This window comes from Heloderma suspectum, chromosome 3, assembly GCF_057233095.1.
Source record: "Heloderma suspectum isolate Gila_16-S chromosome 3, 16-S_ref, whole genome shotgun sequence".
NCBI lineage: Eukaryota > Metazoa > Chordata > Lepidosauria > Squamata > Helodermatidae > Heloderma > Heloderma suspectum.
This window is the reverse complement of record NC_139460.1, coordinates 314,991,305-315,015,763: the sequence shown is the minus strand read 5'-3', so window position 1 is coordinate 315,015,763 and position 24,459 is coordinate 314,991,305. Positions and strand designations below refer to the sequence as shown.

At 43.9% G+C, this 24,459-nt stretch overlaps 1 protein-coding gene across 3 annotated transcripts in view; it reads right to left on the bottom strand.

Annotated features, from left to right (window-relative positions):
- The window catches only part of USP13 (ubiquitin specific peptidase 13), a 144,244-nt gene that overhangs the window by 100,754 nt on the left and 19,031 nt on the right, over nucleotides 1-24,459 (bottom strand). For 2 of the 3 annotated variants that reach the window (XM_084847557.1, XM_084847559.1), the window contains exons 2-3: nucleotides 17,967-18,092; nucleotides 963-1,023 (exon numbers count right to left, since the gene is read on the bottom strand). In XM_084847557.1, the coding sequence (XP_084703683.1) occupies nucleotides 963-1,023; nucleotides 17,967-18,092 (187 nt within the window). The remainder of the gene's footprint in view (nucleotides 1-962; nucleotides 1,024-17,966; nucleotides 18,093-24,459) is intronic. The other variant, XM_084847558.1, reaches the window with a different exon arrangement.

Sequence of the window (24,459 nt, the reverse complement as noted above, 5' to 3'; positions counted from 1 at the left end):
AGTCATTAAGTAATAAAGGAATAAAGCCTTGGAAAGAATCCTTGTCGTCTGTGTCTTGAGTTGGCTATTGGAGGGGACTGTAAGAGGCAGCTAGGGCGCTCCTGACGCTCATTAGTTCAAATTAGTATGTACAGTTCATCTTCCTTCAGCTCCCTGGCCCATACTCTGCTAGTTTCCAAAGCTCCCTTGCCTGAACAAACTCTCTACGGATGAGGATTTTCCCCAATCTACAGGTACCTCATCTTTTCAACTGTTTACCTCTTAAAAGGAAAAGGAGCTCATTAAGAGAAAGGGTTAACCCTAAATATATTTCACACACACAAATATGCATATATATATATATACAATGAAGCTGCCAACCTGCACTTAATTACACACACTGAAGTCCCATTGAGTTCAACAAGATTAATGCACACGTAAACCAAATACAGGGTCACCCCCCCCCAAGCAAACATAAATATATTCCTAAAATAAAATAGCAAGCCTTTTGATAGAAAACCTTGTGAATTCACAAATAATTCGGAGAGAATAAAAGCCTTGTGGTCAAGCAAGCAGAGGGCAATTCAAGAGTCAGGAATTTGATTTCAAACTTCCTCTCTGACCTTGGAGCCTAAATCTCTCTGTTGTTCTATTACTTTTCTTGAGAACTTCAGTGGCACAAAGAGAGGCTTCAAGGGTCCATTTATTAACGCATGCAAAGCATTATTAGAGCACAGATGGGTGCAGAGAGAAAGGGAAGGCAGTATTCCAAATAATTTCTCAAGGCATTATGGGAATCCCTCTACGGGTTGCAAGCTTATAATGGGAACTTAATTTTTTTAAAAAAGATTAAAAGAGGCCTCTTTCCCAGTAGCTAAAGAAATTATATTTAATCTGTGTAAAAGAAAATTCAAAACACAAAAAAAACATGCATGCACCTGGGTTAGTCACAAGAAGGTTGTGAAAATGGCTCTTTACAATACCTAAAAATAGCTTGGTGTTTCTCCTTTTTGGTAAAGCTCCACCAGATGCCCCTGTTACCTTCTGGAAAGAAAGAAAAAGGGGAGAGATAAAAAAGAAGCAGCAGCAGAAGAAAGGTTACTAGCTCATGTCACTACAAGAAAAAATTGCTCTCACATGCTCAGAAAAAATAAGGGACCAACACAGAATTAGCCTGGGTATGGATACTCTGCTTTAAAATGTGTGCTGTTATACCCAGTGTGTGGATCTGGAACTGGATTCTATCCCACCTTCCAAGGCTATTGTAAAGGCAACTTTAAAGTGTTAATAACATCATAATTAATCCTACTTGACAGTACAGCCAAGGATATTTTCAATGGTGTGTAGACGCAAGGGAGTTTGGAGCTTTAACACATAGTTAGAAGAGGAAATTTCAACAGCTGCAGGATCTCGTCCAAATAAGCTGCACCTGCTAACATTCTCTCTTCTTCCCACCTGTTCTTAGAGGTACCAGAGCCTTTTTCTCCTTTGCATCTAATCACTCTAGATATCAGAAAAGGCTGATGCAATTAGCACCAGACCTTGGATTGAGCTGTTGACTAGAGTGTTCATTTCAGGGAAATCACAGAGCATATCTATACTATAAACCAGCCTTCCCCCACCTGGTGCTTCTATAGTAGCTAGGAATGATGGGAGTTGCAGTCAACACATCTGGAGGGCACCAGGTTGGGGAGGGCTCCCATAGACTTTGTAACTGGTTTAATAGTAATTCGCTCTTCCCAAGAAAACACAGTAAGTATAGTTCTCTTAGTTGGGCTAAAGATCTCTAACAGATAAAACTTAGTACTCTCACCAAACTATATACTGTGAGGGAAATCTATGACAGATGAACTGGTATAAAAAATGTATATTTGTAGTGTTGACATGATCAACATCTCTTGAAGCATAAGTCATGGATGCCAATCCTCCAATACAGTGACTCTCGCAGGGCATCACACTTTTGTTGTCAGAAACCCAAGTGTTTTGTTACAATCCTTCCAAAAGCTCAGGAGGGCTGCAGTCTAAACCTTCTAGCAAACCTGCATTGATAGACATGATGGCAACTGGCACATTTTCAAAAGAAAGATATGCACACAAAACCAGCAATAACAAAACTGTAGTGTACAATGTTTGGCATTGAAAGATGCTCCCCACCTTTAACAACTAAGTCACATGTGTGTCTCTGCAACGCTACACAGCTATCATATATAGGTATTCAAAGAAGTGAAGTTCTATTTGAGGTTAGCTCTGCACCTTGTGATTAAGCAAAAGCACTTGAACAGTTACTCAAAAACAATACATGCACATGTATATGCAAGTCATGGGGAGAAAAAATAGTACAAAAATCCAAACTAAGAGGCAAGCCCCTAAAACCCTGTTCAGGCATTCTATACCTGAATAGGGCAAACACGCAACAAGAAGAAGACTCCATCCCCAGCCTTATCCTTCATTGAATCCACTGCCCTCTATTTGTGGAGGGCAACTGTCTGAAGAGGATGCTCTCCATGCAAGTCAGAATACTGGAAAATGAACTGACACTTTTTAGTAATACATAATACTCAAAAGGGTCATAGTCTGGGGTATAAGATTCACACCTTTTGCCAACTAGGGCCCAAGGGCTCAAACTGACCAGAAAAGTTCCAGAATATACTGAAATAATTTGAGGGGGAAATCACTGAAAAGATGCAAAACAGACAGTGGGAAATCTGTAAATCCTGCATGAAAAAAAAAATCTTTGTTTTTTTATTTCACTTATGGATAAAATTGAGGCTGAGATTTGGTCTGTCTTCTCCATATTATACACCAACATTTTTGTCATGAAGTCTGTTATCTAACACTGATTACTGATTGATCATCTCTCTATTCCTGGTGTAAACAATACTCCCCCTCACCATTATCTGTCAGCACAGTTCTTTGCAAATACAGGCATATTTAAATAAATGTGTCTTTTAAATCAGGTTTAAGTTATTTGGGGGGAGAAAGCTGCTCATTACTGACAGTCATCATGGGTAATAATTTTACAAGGGTCATAGGCTATCCCCCCCCCCCCACACACACACACACACATACAAAGGGTACTAGTTTAATCCCTCAAGATGGTACTGACCACCTCATTGTTTTTACACAATTAAGGTGAAACCTACTCATTACCAAGTCACCATGACTAATAATTATACTATGATCATAGGCTTAAAAAAAAGCTACCCTGTTTAATCCCTCAGTATGCTCCTGACCACCTCATTTGAACAGACAATGCCATCTTCCATTTGTAACCCTCCAGTGTTTTCACACCACTTCTGTCTTTTTTCTTACCACAGAAAACCTGTTGAGAAGGAAAAAAAAGACAGAATAGTTGCACCATATCTTTTTCTTAGGAGCCCTCCGCCTGGAAGCACTCTAAACCGAGGCTTTCTTTATCAAGATACTGGGGTTTCCTGTTGTAATTCTACCCTGACACAGCAACTCCAAAAAAGGAATTCCAGCTACACATACCTCAGCAACTCTCCTGAGTTATTCCCAAGTTATTGTGTTTTGTGATGGAACACTGTTGCTGGAAGTAACTTCCCTTCCATTCTTTTCAGAGTCACTTTTCCCACGATAAAAAAGGGGGGGGTCAAGTGCCCCCATTTATTTCTGACTCGCCTTCAACCTCCAATTTACATCTTGAACATGCAAACGAACAAATTGGGGCTGCTTGCATCACGCATAGGGCTAAATTGGGGCTGGGACATGTGCAAGCATGTACGTCCCAGCCCCAGGTGTCCTGCACGACCAACTAGCTCAGAGACTTTTGCGCATTGAGTGCCAACAACATCTTTTCACTCTCAACTGAAGAGGGGGGGGACGCATGTATTCAAACATGTTGCTCAAGAGTCTCCATCCATCACAGCTCCCATGTGCTTATCTTTAGCCTGTTTGCATAAAGATGGCTCCCTTCTAAAATGGCAGAATAGATGTTGCCACAACACTATAGTAACGCAAGGATACATCATTTCTGCAAAGTATGAAGTGACCCTCAAAATCTGACACAGGTTCAGTAGTAGATGTTACCACAGGACAACTGACTGCATAAACAAACACTCCATATAGACTGACAATTGGCATGCTAGTTACAGAGAACAAGGCATACAAGGAAGGCAAAAGGCCATGTGGATCAACTTCTGTTAGGGCAGAAATATGCAATGTTTCAAGTTACATAAACTCATTGTAAGGCAGGCTGGGATCCCAGTAAAAGTTTAGCTAGACAGAGAGCAAAGGCAATAACAGACGCATTTTTTTTTCATTAATTCAAATAGATGATGGTCTAGTCACAAAACCGTAAGTAAATTAAAAACAAGGATCTGTTATTCCACACAAATTTGTTCAATGGAGATCTTCATTTATGGCCCACTGTACTTTTTTGTAGTGGCTCACAAAACCAAGATTAAGCACAATTGTGAAAAGTAAGCAATTTATATACATCTGATAAATCCGTGTTATTTATTTCAAATGGTGGTAGAGAGCAAGAATCAGGGATCTACGGCATGCAAACAGCTCTGTTCATGTAACCTACTGGGTAGCAGAGAAGAACACGAATCATAACAGTTGAACCAACTTTAATCTAACATCATTGGGACAGTAGTTACATGACTCTCCATTGTCAGAGAGGGCTGGAGAGTGTACATATTCTTGGTAGTTCCTGCTGACATGTTAACAGTCCCCAACCTAAGCCTATTGGTACATATCTTTGCAACCTGCTGGAAAGATTTCCATGAAACAAGAAAGGCTAGTGCCAAAACCCTAAAGCAGCACTCTTCTCCTCCCAACCTATTCCCCCCCACCTACCCCCCCCCCACACACATACTAATTTCTACCCTCTGCCAGAACACTCATAGGGTATCTCTTGTTGTTGTTGTTGTTGTTGTTGTTCAGTCGTTCAGTCGTGTCCGACTCTTCGTGACCCCATGGACCATAGCACGCCAGGCCTTCCTGTCCTGCGCTCTCTCCCGGAGTGTGCTCAAGTTCATATTCATTGCATCGGTGATGCTATCTAGCCATCTCATCCTCTGTCGTCCCCTTCTCCTTTTGCCTTCAGTCTTTCCCAGCATCAGGGTCTTTTCCAGAGAGTTTTCTATTCGCATTAGGTGGCCAAAATATTTTGGCTGTCTTTGCACAAAACGTTCCCTTGAGATCTCCGATTTTCTTGAAGAGATCTATAGTCTTTCCCATTCTGTTGTTTTCCTTGATTTCTTTGCATTGTTCATTTAAGAAGGCCTTCTTGTCTCTCCTTGCTATTCTCTGGAACTCTGCATTCAGTTGGATATATCTTCCCCTTTCTCCCTTGCTTTTCACTTCCCTTCTTTCCTCAGCTACTTGTAAAGCCTCATCAGACAGCCACTTGGCTTTCTTGCATTTCTTTTTCTTTGGGATGGATTTCGTTGCTGCCTCCTGAACAATGTTACGGACCTCCATCCATAGTTCCTCAGGCGCTCTGTCTATCAGGTCTAATCCCTGAAATCTATTCCTCACCTCCACTGTATATTCATAAGAGATATGATTGAGGTCATACCTGAATGGTTTAGTGGTTTTCCCTACGTTCTTCAATTTAAGCTGAAATTTTGCAACAAGAAGCTCATGATCTGAGCCACAGTCAGCTCCAGGTCTTGTTTTGACTGACTGTATAGAGCTTCTCCATCTTTGGCTGCAAAGGACATAATCAATCTGATTTCGATATTGACCATCTGGTGATGTCCATGTGCAGAGTCGCTTCTTGTGCTGTTGGAAAAGAGTGTTTGCTATGATCAGCGTGTTCTCTTGGCAAAACTCTATTAGCTTTTGTCCTGCTTCATTTTGTACACCAAGACCATGCCTGCCTGTTATCCCGGTGATTTCTTGACTTCCTACTTTAGCATCCCAATCCCCTATGATGAAGAGGACATCTTTTTTCGGTGTTAGTTCTAGAAGGTGTTGTAGGTCTTCATAGAACCGATCAACCTCAGCTTCTTCAGCATCAGTGGTTGGGGCATAGACTTGAATTACTGTGATGTTGAATGGTTTGCCTTGGATTCGTACTGAGATCATTCTATCGTTTTTAAGATTGTACCCCAGTACTGTTTTTCCCACCCTTTTGTTGACTATGAGTGCGACTCCATTTCTTCTAAGGGATTCTTGCCCACAGTAGTAGATATGATGGTCACCTGAATTAAATTCGCCCATGCCTGTCCATTTTAGTTCGCTGATTCCCAAGATGTCAATGTTCAATCTTGCCATCTCATGTTTGACCACCTCCAGCTTACCTTGATTCATTGATCTGACATTCCAGGTTCCTAAACAATATTGTTCTTTACAGCATTGGATTTTCTTTTCACCACAAGACACATCCACAGCTGAGTGTCCTTTCGGCTTTGGCCCAGCCGCTTCACTCTTTCTGGCACTACTTGGAAATACCCTCTGCTCTTCCCCAGTAGTATATTGGACACCTTCCGACCTGAGGGGCTCATCTTCCGGCGTCATATCTCTTAGCCTTCTGATACGTTCCATGGGGTTTTCTTGGCAAGAATACTGGAGTGGGTTGCCATTTCCTTCTTCAGTGGACCACATTTTGTCAGAACTCTCTGCCATGACCTGTCCGTCTTGGGTGGCCCTGCACGGCATAGCTTATGGCTTCACTGAGTTACGCAAGCCCCTTCGCCACAACAACGCAGCGATCCATGAAGGGGAGGGTATCTCTACACCAGCCTCAAATCCTACATGTAAAATGGGGCTTTCTGCTTCCCTTTTAAATGCAGGATCACAACTGACTCCTTTTACATGCACTTCCTTTCGGTCCTCCCCTTCCCTCCTCCCCATATCTGAGCCTTCCATTATCTTTCATAGATCTCGCTCGTCTTCTTGCAGCTTTTCCTCTTTGCATGGAGGAAACTGAAGCCACACCGAACCCAATGGGGTAATCTGATAGCTCATTATCTGCAATCTATTTAAAAACAGAACAAAGGGCATTTAGTGTAGGAGATGCCCTGGAGGGTCATGGCATCATGTAAAGAGCCAGCAAATTTCTGTGAAGGAGCAATCTCAATCCCAGGATAAAAGCTCAGTGTGAAGGAGCCCATGGTTTTATCTTAGCCAGTTAAAGTCAGGATTGGCGGCCCCCATTAACACTGCTCTGTATTTCCAAAAATACAGCATTGTAGTAGTTGCTCCATTTCTGGTGAAAGTGGGGCAGGAAGCTGTCACAGTGCTACTCTGCTTTCTCAAGAGGAAAAAGAGCACAGTGCTGTAGTGGCTGTATATACAAATTACCTCTTTTGCTTGGCCTTAACATGATACTTGGCCCTTGCAAACAAGAAACATAGTCCCGCTTTTTTAAACGGCCAGAAAAAGGGACTCACAAGAGCATCACTACAACAGCAACAGAAGCTATTTTATGGTGTGGATGTGGAGGCGCAAATTGCAACTAGGCTGCTTGCCAAAGGGTAATTACGACTCTAGAAAGGTAAGCAGGCGAGAGGGCAAGTGGCAAACAACAACCAAAACAATAAAAACAACACTAAAAATATCAAAATATTAAAACACTGAAAATATTGACGAGGCAGCAGTAAAGTTAATAATCTGAGCTACAGATTAGAAGTTAAATGCCTGCTGAAAGAAGATGGTGTTAATCTGGCATCTAAATATATACAGTGACGTTGCCAGGTGGATCTCCTTAGGAAGGGCATTCCACAGACAGGGGACCACTACAGAAAAGGCTCTTTCCCTGGCAACCACCCATTGCACCATTGTGGGCACCCAGAGAAGAGTATCTGAAGATGCTTTTAGCAAACAGGCAGGGACACATGGGGAAAACTGGGATGCCCCCAGTCCCACCCTTAACACTGGGTTTAGCACACTTCCAGGCTGCTGACAAGTGACCAAATATTGCATTAACTAGAGAAGAGAGAAATAACTGCAGCAACTATGGAGAACTGCCAGTTCGGCCCAGCTCATCTGGGACACATCTCACTCTCTTAGGCGAATGGGCTGGAGGGCAGAGCTGCCGCAGGAAGACCAAGAGACATGCAGAGGGCAAGCCCCAGAGCAGAAGAAGGAAGGGTAAATGTCTTATTTGGCAGGGAGAACAGCCATGGGGAGCTAAGTTCCCATCAGCACTCAACGCGCACTGTTCAACTCTCTTTTCTCTGCCCCTGCAAAGCAACATGAAGGAACAAAAGACAGCCACCTTGAATCGTCATATGTGGAGAAATGAGAGTGAACAGGAGGACACGTACATCCACTTCCTGCTCTCAAAAAATAAGAGGGAAACAAGGACAGTGAAGTTATCTCACTCATCCAAAGCAGCATTATTTTAAACACAAAACCATGTACATATTTTCTTAATTTTGGCTGTGCATGTGTTTTTTTTTTAAAAAGAGTGGAAGGGTGGAAAGGTAGGACCTGGGCAGAGAATTCAGGAGCAAGATGATTCTGGAACTTCTGAGCAAAGATCCCAGGACAAAAAGGCAGGGGTCTGTTCTGTTGACCAAGCAAGGACCATAGAGGTATTTATAGGTAAGTATTTTTACCTAACTTGGCCAATCCAAAGACCTCTTACTCTTCATCTATAAATAAAATAATGTGAACATTGACCACGGTATTCTTTTGGATAGTCTCTGAGAGTCGGGAACTGGAGGCACTGTGCTATAGTACTTCCTCTCCGACTTGCAAGGATTGTGCCTCAGCTCCCTGGCAATTATGCTGTGGGGTGCTGCCAGGTACCATCTTGTCCCTCATGCTATTTAACCTCTATATGAAGCCACTGGGGGCAATCATTAGGAGAGATAGGGCAAGGTGTCATAGAGCTGATGACACCGAGCTCTGCTTCTCTGTAACATCTGAATCAAGAGAGGCTGTGCATGTTCCAAACCAGTGCCTGGATGCAGTGATGGGTTGGATAAGAACCAACAAACTGAGATTGAATCCTACAAGACAGTGGGCGGGTGGTTCCCAGGGACAGGAATTTGGGAATTTACCTGTTCTAAACAGGATTGCATACCCTCAGAAAGAATGGGTATGTAGTTTGGGGGTGCGCCTGGACTCATCATTGTCATTAGAGGCCCAAGAGACTTCGGTGGCCTATTACCAACTCTGGTTGCTATATCAACTATTCCCTTTCCTGGAAAGGGATAGCCTGGCCATTGTAGTCCATGCACTGGTAACCTCATGTTTACATGACTATAATGCGCTTTATGCCCCTTCATGGATCACTGCCTTGTTGTGGCGAAGGGGCTTGCATAACTCAATGAAGCCATAAGCTATGCCGTGCAGGGCCACCCAAGACGGACAGATCATAGTAGAGAGTTCTGACAAAATGTGGTCCACTGGAGAAGGAAATGGCAACCCACTCCAGTATTCCTGCCAAGAAAACCCCATGGAACGTATCACAAGGCTAAAAGAGATGACGCCAGAAGATGAGCCCCTCAGGTTGGAAGGTGTCCAATATACTACTGGGGAAGAGCAGAGGGAATTTCCAAGTAGCGCCAGAAAGAGTGAAGCGGCTGGGCCAAAGCCAAAAGGACACTCAGCTGTGGATGTGTCTGGTGGGGAAAAGAAAATCCAATGCTGTAAAGAACAATATTGTTTAGGAACCTGGAATGTCAGATCAATGAATCAAGGTAAGCTGGAGGTGGTCAAACATGAGATGGCAAGATTGAACATTGACATCTTGGGAATCAGCGAACTAAAATGGACAAGCATGGGCGAATTTAATTCAGGTGGCCATTATATCTACTACTGTGGGCAAGAATCCCTTAGAAGAAATGAAGTAGCACTCATAGTCAACAAAAGGGTGGGAAAAGCAGTACTGTGGTACAATCTCAAAAACAATAGAATGATCTCAGTACGAATCCAAGGCAAACCATTCAACATCACAGTAATTCAAGTCTATGCCCCAACCACTGATGCTGAAGAAGCTGAGGTTGATCGGTTCTATGAAGACCTACAACACCTTCTAGAACTAACACCAAAAAAAGATCTCCTCTTCATCATAGGGGACTGGAATGCTAAAGTAGGAAGTCAAGAAATCACCGGGATAACAGGCAGGCATGGTCTTGGTGTACAAAATGAAGCAGGACAAAGGCTAATAGAGTTTTGCCAAGAGAACACGCTGATCATAGCAAACACTCTTTTCCAACAGCACAAGAAGCGACTCTGCACATGGACATCACCAGATGGTCAATATTGAAATCAGATTGATTATGTACTTTGTAGCCAAAGATGGAAAAGCTCTATACAGTCAGTCAAAACAAGACCTGGAGCTGACTGTGGCTCAGATCATGAGCTTCTTGTTGCAAAATTTCAGCTTAAATTGAAGAACGTAGGGAAAACCACTAAACCATTCAGGTATGTCCTAAATCATATGCCTTATGAATATACAGTGGAGGTGACGAATAGATTTCAGGGATTAGACCTGATAGACAGAGTGCCTGAGGAACTATGGACGGAGGTCCGTAACACTGTTCAGGAGGCAGCAACTCAATCCATCCCAAACAAAAAGAAATGCAAGAAAGCCAAGTGGCTGTCTGATGAGGCTTTACAAGTAGCTCACAAAAGAAGGGAAGCGAAAAGCAAGGGAGAAAGGGGAAGATATACCCAACTGAATGCAGAGTTCCAGAGAATAGCAAGGAGAGACAAGAAGGCCTTCTTAAATGAACAATGCAAAGAAATCAAGGAAAACAACAGAATGGGAAAGACTATAGATCTCTTCAAGAAAATCGGAGATCTCAAGGGAACGTTTTGTGCAAAGACGGGCATGATAAAGGACAAAGAAGGCAGGGATTAAGAAGAGGTGGAAAGAATAGACAGAAGAACTATACAGGAAAGATCTTAATGTCCCTGATAGCCAGGATAGTGCGGTCACTGAACTTGAGCCGGACATCCTAGAGAGTGAAGTCAAGTGGGCCTTAGGAAGCATTAGTAACAACAAAGCTAGCGGAGATGACAGTATTCCAGCTGAGCTATTTAAGATCCTAAAAGATGATGCTGTTAAAGTGCTGCACTCAATATGCCAACACATTTGGAACACTCAACAGCGGCCACAAGACTGGAAAAGGTCAGTTTACATTCCAATTCCAAAGAAGGGCAATGCCAAAGAGTGTTCAAACTACCGCACAGTTGCGCTCATTTCACATGCCAGCAAGGTGATGCTCAAAATCCTACAAGCTAGGCTTCAGCAGTATGTGAACTGAGAACTACCGGAAGTACAAGCTGGGTTTCGAAGAGGCAGGGGAACTACAGATCAAATCGCCAACATTCACTGGATCATGGAGAAAGCAAGAGAATTCCAGAAAAATGTCTATTTCTGCTTCACTGACTATGCTAAAGCCTTTGATTGTGTGGATCACAACAAACTCTGGCAAATTCTTAAAAGAGATGGGAGTACCAGACCACCTTACCTGTCTCCTGAGAAATCTGTACGAGGGTCAAGAAGCAACAGTGAAAACCGGACATGGAACAACCGATTGGTTCAAAATTGGGAAAGGAGTACGACAAGGCTGCATATTGTCGCCCTGCTTATTTAATTTATATGCAAAGTACATCATGAGAAATGCCGGGTTGGATGAATCACAGGTCGGAATTAAGATTGCCGGGAGAATTATCAACAACCTCAGATACGCAGATGATACCACCCTAATGGCAGAAAGCGAAGAGGATCTAAAGGGCCTCTTGTTGAGGGTGAAAGTGGAGAGTGCAAAAGCTGGTTTGAAACTCAACATTAAAAAAACTAAAATCATGGCATCTGGCCCCATCACTTCCTGGCATATAGAAGGGGAAGAAATGGAAGCAGTGACAGGTTTTATTTTCTTGGGCTCCAAGATCACTGCAGACGGTGACTGTAGCCATGAAATTAAAAGACGCTTGCTCCTTGGGAGGAAAGCTATGGCAAACCTAGACAGCATAGTAAGAAGCAGAGACATCACCTTGCCGACCAAGGTTCGTATAATCAAAGCTATGGTTTTCCCAGTAGCAACGTATGGCTGTGAGAGCTGGACTATAAGGAAGGCTAAGCGCCGAAGAATTGATGCTTTCGAACTGTGGTGCTGGAGAAGACTCTTACGAGTCCCCTGGACTGCAAGGAGTTCACATCAGTCCATTCTAAAGGAAATAAACCCTGAGTGCTCATTGGAAGGACAGATCCTGAAGCTGAAGCTCAAATATTCTGGCCACCTAATGCGAAGAGAAAAGTCACTGGAAATGACCCTGATGCTGGGAAAGATTGAAGGCAAAAGGAGAAGGGGACGGCAGAGGATGAGATGGCTGGATAGCATCACCAATGCAATGAATATGGACTTGAGCACACTGCAGGAGAGAGCGCATGACTGGAAAGCCTGGCGTGCTATGGTCCATGGGGTCACGAAGAGTCGGACATGACTGAACGACTGAACAACAACAGCAGCAGCAACAACAACAACAATTGCGCTTTATGTGGGACTATCCTTGTGCTTGGTCCGGAAGCTGCAGCTGGTACAGAATGCGACAGCCACGATGCTAAGCGGGGCGCCTGGCCATGCACATATTACACTAGTGTTGAAGCAACTGTACCAGGTACCTATTAGCTACTGAGCCAAGTCCAAGTTGAGCACGCTCCGGGAGAGAGCGCAGGACAGGAAGGCCTGGCGTGCTATGGTCCATGGGGTCACGAAGAGTCGGACACGACTGAACAACAACAACAAGTCCAAGTTCTGGCTGTTGGTATATAAAGCCCTGAACAGCTTGGGACCAGGTTACCTGACAGATTGCCTTCCCCAATACAGACCTGTGAGATCATTAAGATCATCAGAGGAGGCCTTAGTGGTTGCACCACAACCTGCAGATTGCCATCTTGCAGCAACACAGAAGCAGGCCTTTTCTGTGGTGGCACCCACCTTATGGAATTACCTCCCCCCTGCTATTTAGGAGGCACCAACTGTAGTATGCTTCAGGCGCCAATTAAAGACCCATCTCTTCACCCAGGCCTTCCCTTAGTGACTGTGCTGCGGAATTTGCTAATTATAGTGTTGTATTGGTTTTAATGTTTTTAATGTTTTTGTCAATGTTTTATATATATATATATTTAGCAGGTATTATATATTTTAATTGTATTTTAATGTATATTACTATGTATTTTAATGTATTTTAATTCTCTTGTAAATCGCTTAGAAATGTTCTTTTAAATATGGGAAGCAGTATATACATCTATTAAATAAAACAGCAACATTGGGAATCCCTGTTCATGTCTGGGCCTGAAAACAGAGGGGCCATAGCTTGGTGGTATAGACCACCAAGACCTTGTAAGAACTGCTTCTAAGCTAACCAGACAATCCTGGGCTAGATGAAACAGTAATCCAACTTGGTATAAGGCAGCTTCATCTGTTTATATTTATCCAAAATGGTGCAGACCTCTCTTTGGATCCCTGGTCAGAATACTATCAGCAGTTCCCTTGCCTTTGATTTGGTTGGGCCCCACAGAAAGTGGCTATGCCCCCCTACTCCAGAGTTTATTTATTTTACTTACAATTATTTTTAGGCTGCCTTTAAGAATAGAACCCAAAGTTCCCTGTATGTAATGGTAAGCATATTGCATGCATTTGGTATGTATGCATGTATGTGTGTATTTGATTTATTAGCTGCCCATCTGGCCTGCTACCCAGCCACTCTAGGTGGCATACAATACTAATAACACGAAATACAACAAATTTACATAATCAACTGAACAAAAACAACATAACAAAACAACACTGCTCTAAAAAACCCTAACCAACCCCAAATGCCCGCCTGAACAGCCAGGTTTTTAAAGCCCAGCAGAAACTCATAAAAGAATCTCAGCTTACTTTTTAAACCAAGTTACAAGTCCTTATGACACTGGGGCTACTCTTGAAAACTGTGGGCAGCATCTTATGCAGTCTCAGAATCCTGAGGGTAGGAGAGCAGGACCTTCAGCATTCAGGAGAGTAGGGCTTCTGTGTACTCCAAGGACAGGGATCGTGTGGCCCTCCAGATGTTGTTCGTCTGCATCTCCCATCAGCCCTAGCCAGCAGGATCAATGGGGAGGGATGCTTGCAGTTGCAGTCCAGCAACATCTGGACAGCCTCACATTCCCCAACCCTGGTGTATTTCCTTAGCAACACTAATAGCAAATTATGCACCAACAAGCTTCTCTCCAAGCCAATGCTTACAAGCGTTCCAAAGGAAACCCTTGGGGTGGGTGTGGTATGCACCCTCTAACCATGACCTGACATGGCCTAGTCCTGACAAATTTAGCAAGTGCCTGGCCACAAGCCCACAAAAAGGAAGGCAGAATTTCTCTGCTGGCCAGGGATGCCTCTTCTATTTTTATCTGTCAGGGCTAGTAATTGCTACTATTTAACTATACCTTCATGGACTTGTGGACTCATTTTTAAGCCATCCAAGCTAGTACCATCATATCTTGATAAGGGAACAGCCACCACATTTGATATGCATCACAGCAGGAAAGTAAATATTACACCTTCTGTGCACCAGAGAGTTTGCAGATAACTTCACTGTAGCCAGAATCTTAAGCCACAGCATTCTTTGCTTAACAGTTAATTCAGTCCACTCCCAGACACCCAAGACTTGAGAACCAAAATAGAATTAAAGGGACTGTTCACACAACATGCTAACCCACACTCAGTGGTTGAGTGTAGGTTGTTTTGAACCATGGGTTGTTTGTTGAACCATGGGTTAGCGTGTTGTCTGAACGCAACCAGGGTGACTTGTTAATCACACAGAGTGGCTTATTGTCTTGAACGAGCCTCTTTGAGAGCCCATGGTTTGTTGTTGGGTTGTTCAGGCTGTTTAACAAGCCACATTGCATTGTTAACAAGCCACCCTGGCTGCGTTCAGACAACACAATAACTGTTGTGTAAAACATGCTGCATTCACATTAACCCATGATTCAACAAACAACACAGGGTTCAAAACAACCCACACTCAACCACTGTGGGTTAGCATGTTGTGTGAACTGCCCCACTATCTCAGGTTGGATCTAAAGGGCTTCACAGTGACCTGGTTCACACAATCGCAGGGTGGTTAACAAGCCAACATGGCTTGTTAACCATGCTGTGCATAGTAGTTGCATGCCAGATGAATTTGCATAATTATCCTCACTGGTGCAGCTTCTCATGTCATGCGAAGCTGGTGCGGGCGGCTTGTTGGGGTGGGTAACAAACCACCCAGAACCCATAGGCTGTTCTAAGGCTGAGAGGTGGTTTGTTACCCAGCCCAAAAAGCCACCCTCACTGGGTTTGCACAACACCAGAAGCCGCGCCAGTGAGGGTAATTATGCAAACACAGCCGGCACGCAACCGGCACGTGTAGGGTGGTTAACAAGCCACAGTGGCTTGTTAACAACCCTGCGACTGTGCGGATCATTCAAAGCTTGCTACTAAAATATGATGGTTTACCTACAAATAATCCTTATCCTAAGCAGGATTGAGACTGTCTATGAAGTAAGTCACACTTTCAATAGCCTTTGTAACCCCTTGAGCCATCTTTAGTGGAGGTCTAACTCAAAACGTACGTGTACCATGATACGCCAAGCACACCTTCTTAATACCTGCAATGTATAACCAGTGGCTCTGCTAGGACTGGACTTTGGGGTGCCAGACCAGCCCCCCAAAAAAACTGCCAGAGGAGACCGTGGCAGCAGATGATGAGGGGTGTCAGGAAAGAGGTGCCATGTCAGCACATAGCATGCACAGCCACATACAGGGCTGGTGCCTATCATCACACAACATCCTTTTTTCCTTTTTAGAAATTTTGTCAGGCAGGCACACCATGCAGCAAGTGGATACAGTGTTGTCAGGAGGTGCTTTGCTGCACAGCACACCTGCCTGACTGAATGAGAAAGACTTGATAAACTGGGATGGGGGAAGAGAGTGGAGCGCTCAGGACACCAAGGGAGAGGGTGGAGGAACATGGGGGGAGAAAGAGAGGAGGCAGTGGCGGAGCATGGGGGGAGAAGGGGGGAGGGGCTCAGACCCAGCAGAGTCACTGTGTAGAACTCCTTTTACTACATATCTTTCTATTTGGCTGGTCCACACACAGTTCCTATGATTTAGAGCAGGAATAGGCAACCTTTTGGGGCCTATGGGCAAATTTAGCAATTTGAGAAACTGTCTGGGGCACCACCACAAAATGAACATGCTGCAGATGAAAGCATTGGCCTGCAGCCACCCACCATCTTCAATTGGCTTAAGGTTGTCTCTGAGCCCATTTGGCTTAAGGTTGTCTCTGAGCCCAAGGCGTTCATGGGGGTTGGGGGGACAGGAAAGATAGGAGCAGTTAGAGGGCCTCATTTTGCTTTGAAGTGATCCCAGTTGCCAGTAAGAAAGTTTTTTTAAAAAAAAAGAATAGGAGGGGTAGGGCACCTTGGGGTGTCTAAGGGTACAAGGAAGGTGTCTAAGGTACACTGGTGCTTATGGGCGCCATGCTGCCTATCCCTATTTTAGAGTCTCTGCACAATGGAGGACCAGGGTCTCACCCCGCCTGAGACTCCATCTGACATTCACATGTTGGCCGCAACACTGGAATAGGGCCTACACATATAGAGTATGGGGGTTAATTAATAAAGTTTATTTCTTTAACCAAGTCCTATGCCTTCTTGAATCATAGAATAGTAGGGTTGGAAGGGGTGTACAAGACCATCGAGTCCAACCCCTTGCTCAATGCAGGAATCCAAGTCAAAGCATCCCTGAGCCCTGACAGATGTCTAATCTTGGATATGTAAGGGGAAGGTAATAAAGGAATAATATAGGAAACAATACAGGTGATACTATAAACAAGTGTGTCCTCACAGATAGAGAACTGAGTGTGGGTTGGACCTGAGCCTTAAAGGTCCTGGTGGCAACGTGATTGTGTGTGGGCGTTTCCTGCTTGGAAGGATTAGGCCTACGCCGACTGGCCTCTGTGAATGTGGGTACCAAGCAGACCTGGAGGTGAGACTGGCATGGCTGATGGGCAAAGCACAATCCTGCTCTTCTACCATGTGAGGATCAGTGAAAGGATCACACACACCCCTGAGGGGCATCATTGGGCCCCCAAGTTATCAGGGGCAAAAAAGGGATGTGAAGAACTGGTATTCGTAGTAATGCAATCTGGCAACTGGTCTTCACCCATACAATCCGACTCTTTCCTCAGAGGGGGCCCACTAGCAAAACTAGTTGCCGACAAGAATATACTGTTGGAGCCTCAGGGAAAGTGCCCCATTGAACAACACAGAAAATTTTCTGAAAGTAAAATAAATATATTCACACCTTCCAAAACTACTCATCAGCCATTTGAGTTTTTATCATTATTTTGCCTTGTCCTCAGTGTGAGCATGGGGGAGGGTGCACAGGTGGTGAGATTCTTGTGTTATTTGGAGAAAGTAAAGTGCTGGGCTGTAGGGATCAGGGAGACCTGAGGAGTAGAGAGGAACAGGAGATAATCAGGTCAGGGGACAGCAGAGAAGGACATAGGAATAGAACCACTGAAGTTAAGTCAAAAGGAATGCCATGTGAAAGTACAGGAAATCAAGGGAAAATAAGCAAGTGAACCTATTGGCACCTCTGCATACTAAATTTGTGGTTTTCTAAACTATCTACCTTTTGCAAGTCTAACATTCTTCTAAAGAACTCTGGCATGCCTCCTGCACAGCCCCTGCACATTTTCCCCAGATTTCAGTTTTTTTCCAAAGCCACTCAGAAAAAAAACAGGCTTTTCCCCAAGGCTTCAAAATTTCCAGAAATTGTATATCTTTAGCCACATACCTTATGTGACAACAAAATCAAGGACTGCTATACACGTCACACCTCACATTGAGGGGAATGTGCATCAACACAGTGTGTGAATGAAGGAATTGCTGCTGGCAGCACTTCCACAAAACACACTCATAATGCCATTCATCACTTACATTTTTCAGACAAATTTTAATTCTTATGTAGGAAAAAATAACTGTCATAACAGCCCTCAAGCGCCTTGCCTACACCAGTACTTACCTCCTTCATGTGCCGTTTCAAATGCATATACACACATTGTCCTGTCTTCCGATAATGCCTTTCCACATGTTCCCTTCCAAATCCAAGGAAAGTGTTCATGCAGACATAGAGGCCTCCTTCAGAATCCTGAAGAGAACCAGAGAGAACAATTATATATAAGATAAACCTGATGGAATCCTTCAACATAGCAAGTTAGGCCTTTATCAATTGTCTTCTTGCCTATGGCAGCATATTAAAAAAAAACAGACTGTGTAGAAACAGAGCATTTTTTCCCTTGCACCCTTGGAACAACGCTTGCAATATTGTTGTACAATTGCTACCTGATCACTGTGAATTCAGCTATTACTGTCGGTTTGCCATAAAGCAATGGTGAGACCTTTCTGGAATGTTTTCAATGGAAAAAAAAGGATGGTGGGACACCTTTTCTGAGCTGCCTTGATTTAGGAGAGGGGCTGATAAAATGGTATGTGTGTGTAAAACAAATCACAGTTAGCTTGGATGCCGTCACAAAATGATATGCTAGAATCCCCCTTTACCGTACATGAGCAAGTGTGATGGTGCTCCCTGCCAAATCAGTCCTGCCAGAGGGAGCATCTTCAGTGATCAGGAACTCACCAGCAAGAAAAAGATTGGAGTTACATCCAAACCCAGCTCTTGACTCGTTGCTCCCTGTAACATATGCCTATTATAGTAATGTATGTGTTTTCATTGCTAAATGTGACCCGGGTAACCGTTTGGAAGTGACTGAAAGGTGGGAGGGGCTTGTACATGTGTGAGGATTCTGAGGTTATAAAAGGAATGAACTGGCAGTGAGTTGGTTAGACAGGGTTTATGGACTGAAAAAGCAACATCTAGGTAGTGGGGTTTGTGTGTGTGATTTTAGGAGGGGTAGAGTAGGTAGGGAAGTCATGAACAAGCATTGATTAATAATAATAACTTATAACTTTTCATGTTTCAAATAAATCTTTGTTTTTAAAAATCCAAATTCCCACAGGTTGATTGATTTTTACACTACCTTTATTATATCTGTTTCCTGGTGACTTCTCCTGTAGCGGGTTGAGAGAACCATTTGAGCATACTGAGTTTCTCCGGAACCCAGAGAGAGTGAAAGGGCTGAAACTTGTGGAACGGTGGGTACAGCTGTCCCAAAGTGAAAGCAGGCGTTCCTGAGGAGTTTGGATCTCAGTTTCGGAGGAGGAGGCTGGGGAAAGGTGGAACCTCAGGTGGGAACGTCACACTCCCAAACAAGCCAAGAATTGTAAGCAGGCTTCCAACTCTAGCTTCAGACTCTGTTTTGCTAGGGGAGTGACAAGCCAGGAGCTGGGTCAGATGTAACACTAAGCCTTTCCTTGCTTTTGAGTTCTTTGTTACTGAAACCATTCTCACTGGCAGGAAGAGCCAAGTGGGAGCAATCAGGCATCATGCACCAGCATGCCGGCTTGTGAACAGTAAGCCAGGATTCTCTTGAATTCTGGCTTATTTTATGTGAACCCAGCCAGAGAGAACTAAGGGCAGTGGATCTGCTGCTGATAGGAGTGTTAAGTTGTGTTCCTCCACCTTTTCTCACCTTGTATTTATTTTAAAAACCTTCTGAAGTCTCCAGTAGCGCCTCCTTCAAACCCAGGTAAGCTCTGACTCAAAGCTCAGGCATGTGAGATGCATGTAACGGTATGAAGGTTGGACATGTTAAACATTGTGTGTGCCAATAATTTTTCTGGGCTTATTTGGAAGCCTAGTGTTCATGTTCCTATGCATGAAGTGCCTTTTCTATAAAGGCTTGCTGGAGTGCCCAAACCATCCAATCACCTTACTAAATCCTGCAAAGAATTTCATGCTATTCATCGAAGCCAGCCAAGACACATCTAGAGCCAACAATTCAAGATTCAAGTACTGATGCCTGTTTAACCCATTAATGTGGAACATCTAATATTTGAGAAAACATTATGACCAAATATGCTGAAGGCACACTGCAAAAATAACCTTTCAAAAGGAAGGAAGTGTGAGGGAGAGATACCTGTGTAATTCTGGAAGAATCCTTCCCACCCCCTTTTTAAGCAGTGTGTTCCTCCAAAACACAAAGAGGTCAAAATGGTATTGTTCAGTAGATAACAAGCCTCAAGAAGGGTCTGAAGAAAAAAAAATAATCTCAGTAGCCATATTTGAGAAGCACACCTACAATGGAAATGCTTGTTTCTGGAAAGGGCAGGTCACAGGACCCCTGTTAGATCCTACCCCTAGGCCCCTCCTCTAGAATTCCACCAAACATCAGAGCCTCGGTGCTTTCTAGAACAGCCTTCCCAGCCTGGGGCCCTCCAGATATTTTGGACTACAGCTCCCAGCATTCCTGACCACTGACCATGCTGGCTGGGGATGATGAGAGTTGAAGTCCATAACTTCTGAAGGGCAGGGGAAAGCTGTTCTAGAAATACTGTGTCTTTTTTAAGCTGGCTTTTATCAACCTGGGGTAAGAGATTTGATAGAATTGCAATAAATGTCATACATACCACAGAGATGGTATGGTTAAGATGAACTAGTTTTTATAACTCACAATCCAGGCCAACAACTTGTCTGTTTGGGGGGAAGACCACTGTGGTAAAATTAATGCATGTATGTATGTTATTCTTGGAACGTATTTCCTGCTTCCTTCTCACCAAGGTCTTAAGGCAGCTACAACTTAAACAATAAAACAGAAAGAAACAATTCCTTCTTTAAAAATCAGCAACACCTTTATACGGAGCACAGAAGACTCCAGATTGTCATTACATAAAATTCTGATCCAAGAAGGAGGAACTTTTCTCCTCTCCACCGTACATGCATGGCAGCTAGTACCCTTGTATCAAACATCAACCTTGGCAATACTAGAATACCTCGCCCTTTCTCCATTGACAAGTTGGACAGTCCTTGGTTCCGAACATATCCATAGGGTTGGTAATGAAGTCCCCACTATCTCTCCCCTCTACACCAAGTTGTACAGCATATTCTAGGCAGTCAACACAATTTTGACCAGCTCACCCATGAAAAGTTAACAATTTGGCATAATCCAGAACTCAAAATTGCTGATAATTTCTCAAGTTGGACCAGTTAAAATAATTTTCTTCTTTTTTCTTACTTCCAAAAAACATATGAACTACCTGACCCCTCCAAGTGGCAGTAGGTACAACTGAAACATGTGCTAGTTTCTAAATTGGGTCCTCTTGCCCTTCGTGCTTCTGAACTGCCCCGATATTAGAGAACCTACTCTGCTTACCAGCACTACCCAAGCCAGTTGGCTTATAGCTAGAACTAAATTTGATATAATACCTGCTCGGGCAGAATGGAACAGGGAACTGAAGAATCAAATCTTCCCAACCCAATGGAAGGGTCACCTTCTTCAGTTAAAACCTCAACTACAGATTTGAGACTACACCTTATAAATTGTTGTATAGGATATACTGTCCACTTTACATTTTTCAAAAGAAAATATGCTGCCCTCCTGCAGTTGTTACAAAATGCAACAAATAAATAAATAATCATTGGCAGTGCAATGACAGAAGGTTCATAAACACACAAGATGTGGTACTCTCCTGTTGTTTCTCAGTTCTGAACAGAGGTCCAGACCATCTCAACCTAGTCCTGGAATCAGAGCTAAAATTCACGAAAAGAATATTGATAGGATACCTCCCAATGGTATGAAACATTACCACATGCCGGCAAAAATGGATTAGTTGTCTCCGGCTGGTCACCAAATGTTATAGCAAAAGTAAACACACCCAATCCACCAATGGACATAAGACCCATCTTCACTCACGATACGCACACTAGCTACATATCTTTGATTGCAGGAATTAAATGCCAACCAAACTGTATGGCAAGCCTATACCGAACTATAGCTCTCACTGAAGGTCAGGGCTGGCATCAAAGGTACATCTTCAAGAGTAGTCATGTTTAGGCACCTGCAAAGGGTCCACAGCACAGCAGGGGCCCACTGACAAGAGCCTTCCGGAGCTGCTCTTCCTCTCTACCATTGCAACCTGCTTGTCCACCTGTCTTTCAATCTGGCCTAGACGACGGCGGTGGTGAGAAGGAGGAGCAGTAGATGCCACTGCCTACTTGCTCACTGGCTCTCTGCCTGCCAAGCAAGCAAGTGGCAGCAAGGATGAGAAAGAGAGATGAGGAGCAGTAGCAGCTGAATGGCAAGGGCAGTGAGAAGGAAAACTCACTGAGGGAGGGGGCCCATTGAGGGTGTCTTGCCCAAGGGCCTTCAAAAACCTGGAGCCAACACCGCTGAAGGTAAAGACACTTGTTTGTGACACTCCCAAAAACTGAACCTCAGGAAAGGAGCAAAACCCATAAAATCATTACACCCCTTCCCCTCTCCTCTCTTCCCTTCTCTACCAGCTTTTTGGTTCTATTTTAGTTTGCCTTTTTGTGGCATGGTTGTGTTTGCAATGGTGTTGTAAACTAAAAACAAAACTCAATAAAAATCTTAGTTTAAAACAAAACAAAACAACTAACAACAGCACACAAAGAAATAAGAAGCCAGTAATAAAAATCAGTTCCAAGTTGAGGCAGGGGGATGATGGGAGAAGATGACAAAGAATATAAAAACAATTTTGTTGTTCAGTCGTTCAGTCGTGTCCGACTCTTCGTGACCCCATGGACCATAGCACGCCAGGCCTTCCTGTCCTGCGCTCTCTCCCGGAGTGTGCTCAAGTTCATATTCATTGCATCGGTGATGCTATCTAGCCATCTCATCCTCTGCTGTCCCCTTCTCCTTTTGCCTTCAGTCTTTCCCAGCATCAGGGTCTTTTCCAGAGAGTTTTCTCTTCGCATTAGGTGGCCAAAATATTTGAAAAATTAAATGCCATTAAAAGCTTAAGAGAACAGGACAGATTTTGCCTCCTGCCTGAAAGATAGTAATGAAGGTGTCAGGTGAACACACCTTCAGAGGGAATTCCAAAATTTGGCCTCTTTAAGCCCCTAACAGCCTATAATAAGCATCCTGGGGTGGGATTAGGATTGAAGTGATTTTAAACAATCCCCTCCCTGCACTATACAGCGATGTATCCTGGAAGAGGTGGGAATATACTGCAACGCTTTGTTGCAGGTCACACTAATTTTTATAGGATTACTGGATCTTGTCACACTGTGGTGCAACTAAAGGACAGAACTTGGGGATGGGGAAGATGAGCTGACCAGAGGAGTGAGGGAGGATGTGCTGCAGCAGGGAGGTGGCTTTGTTTTCAGTGGCTCCCACCAGGTTCTATGGGGCAATGTAAACAGGGTGCAATCTGGGATAAAACCCATTCTTCACTCAAGAAAATGAGGTCACCTGGGGCACAGGAAAGGTTCCATCCCTAAAGGTGTCCCCAAGTCCATGACTTTATAGCCCTCTCTGTCACGGGGCGCATGCACACCAATTGGCCCACATATACATCTCATGGTGCCCACCAGGCTCCCAGCTTCTCCTGCTTTTTATTTTCTTTCTTAAGGTTTTAAATTATTTTTAATAACTTGGAGGCCCGCACACACTTCAAATTGAGGTGCCATCCATCACCATCTTTATTTGGGTTCAAAAGAGTGGTTTTGTGTTCTGAAGCTCAGACCACATCTCTGCCTTGTCCTTAGGTTCTTGGACAAGTTCCTTTTCTTTCAGCTTCACCAGCTTGCCTTCTGGGAAATTAGTGTTTTGTGACTGGCCATACCTGCCATGGTAGCCATTTTATGAATGGTCAAGCTCCTCCATGGCAGCCATTTTGTGAAACCCATGACTTCCTCAAAATTCCAGATGTGCCCACCAACCCCCAAAGCAGCCACTAGTCACAAACTGTTCCACTTAACATTGCTGTGGGGTGGGGGGGAAGAGGGGACAACCTAGAACCAAACACAGGGTGCCAACTTCTCCCAACAGGGATCCAGCTGTGATGGTGTAATGCACACAGAGAGTACCAAGATGCCCCATGCCCCACTAGAAGTCTGCATCATATGCACCCCCCATGCCTCATCCACACTGCCCATCATAATGACGTACATTTTGCTTATGTTCAAATATAGGCCCTATGAAATTACTGGATCGTAGAATCATAGAACAGTAGGGTTGGAAGGGGCCTACAAGACCATCGAGTCCAACCCCCTGCTCAATACAGGAATCCAAGTCAGAGCATCCCTGACAGATGGCTGTCCAGCCTCGCCTTGAAAGCCTCCATGGGAACAAATTAGAGGAAGTTGTCTTAGCAAAGTTTTGGCCTCCTAATAAGCTTTTAGTAACAGAGGAGTTCCTCCAGCTGGTCTACCTTATTTAAATCTATAACATTGTTTTGGAATTTTCTTTGGCCTTTCTAATCAGTGAGGCTCTCTGTTCATCCGAGAGAGCTGCGGGGTGACACTTGAGATCTGAAGTGTGTGGGTTATAAAAATAACCCATCTTCCAACGAGAGATGACCAACACTAGGCAGCCGAGTCACTTTTGAATCCTATATAGATTCTTGATCAAAACATAAAAACAAAATGGAAA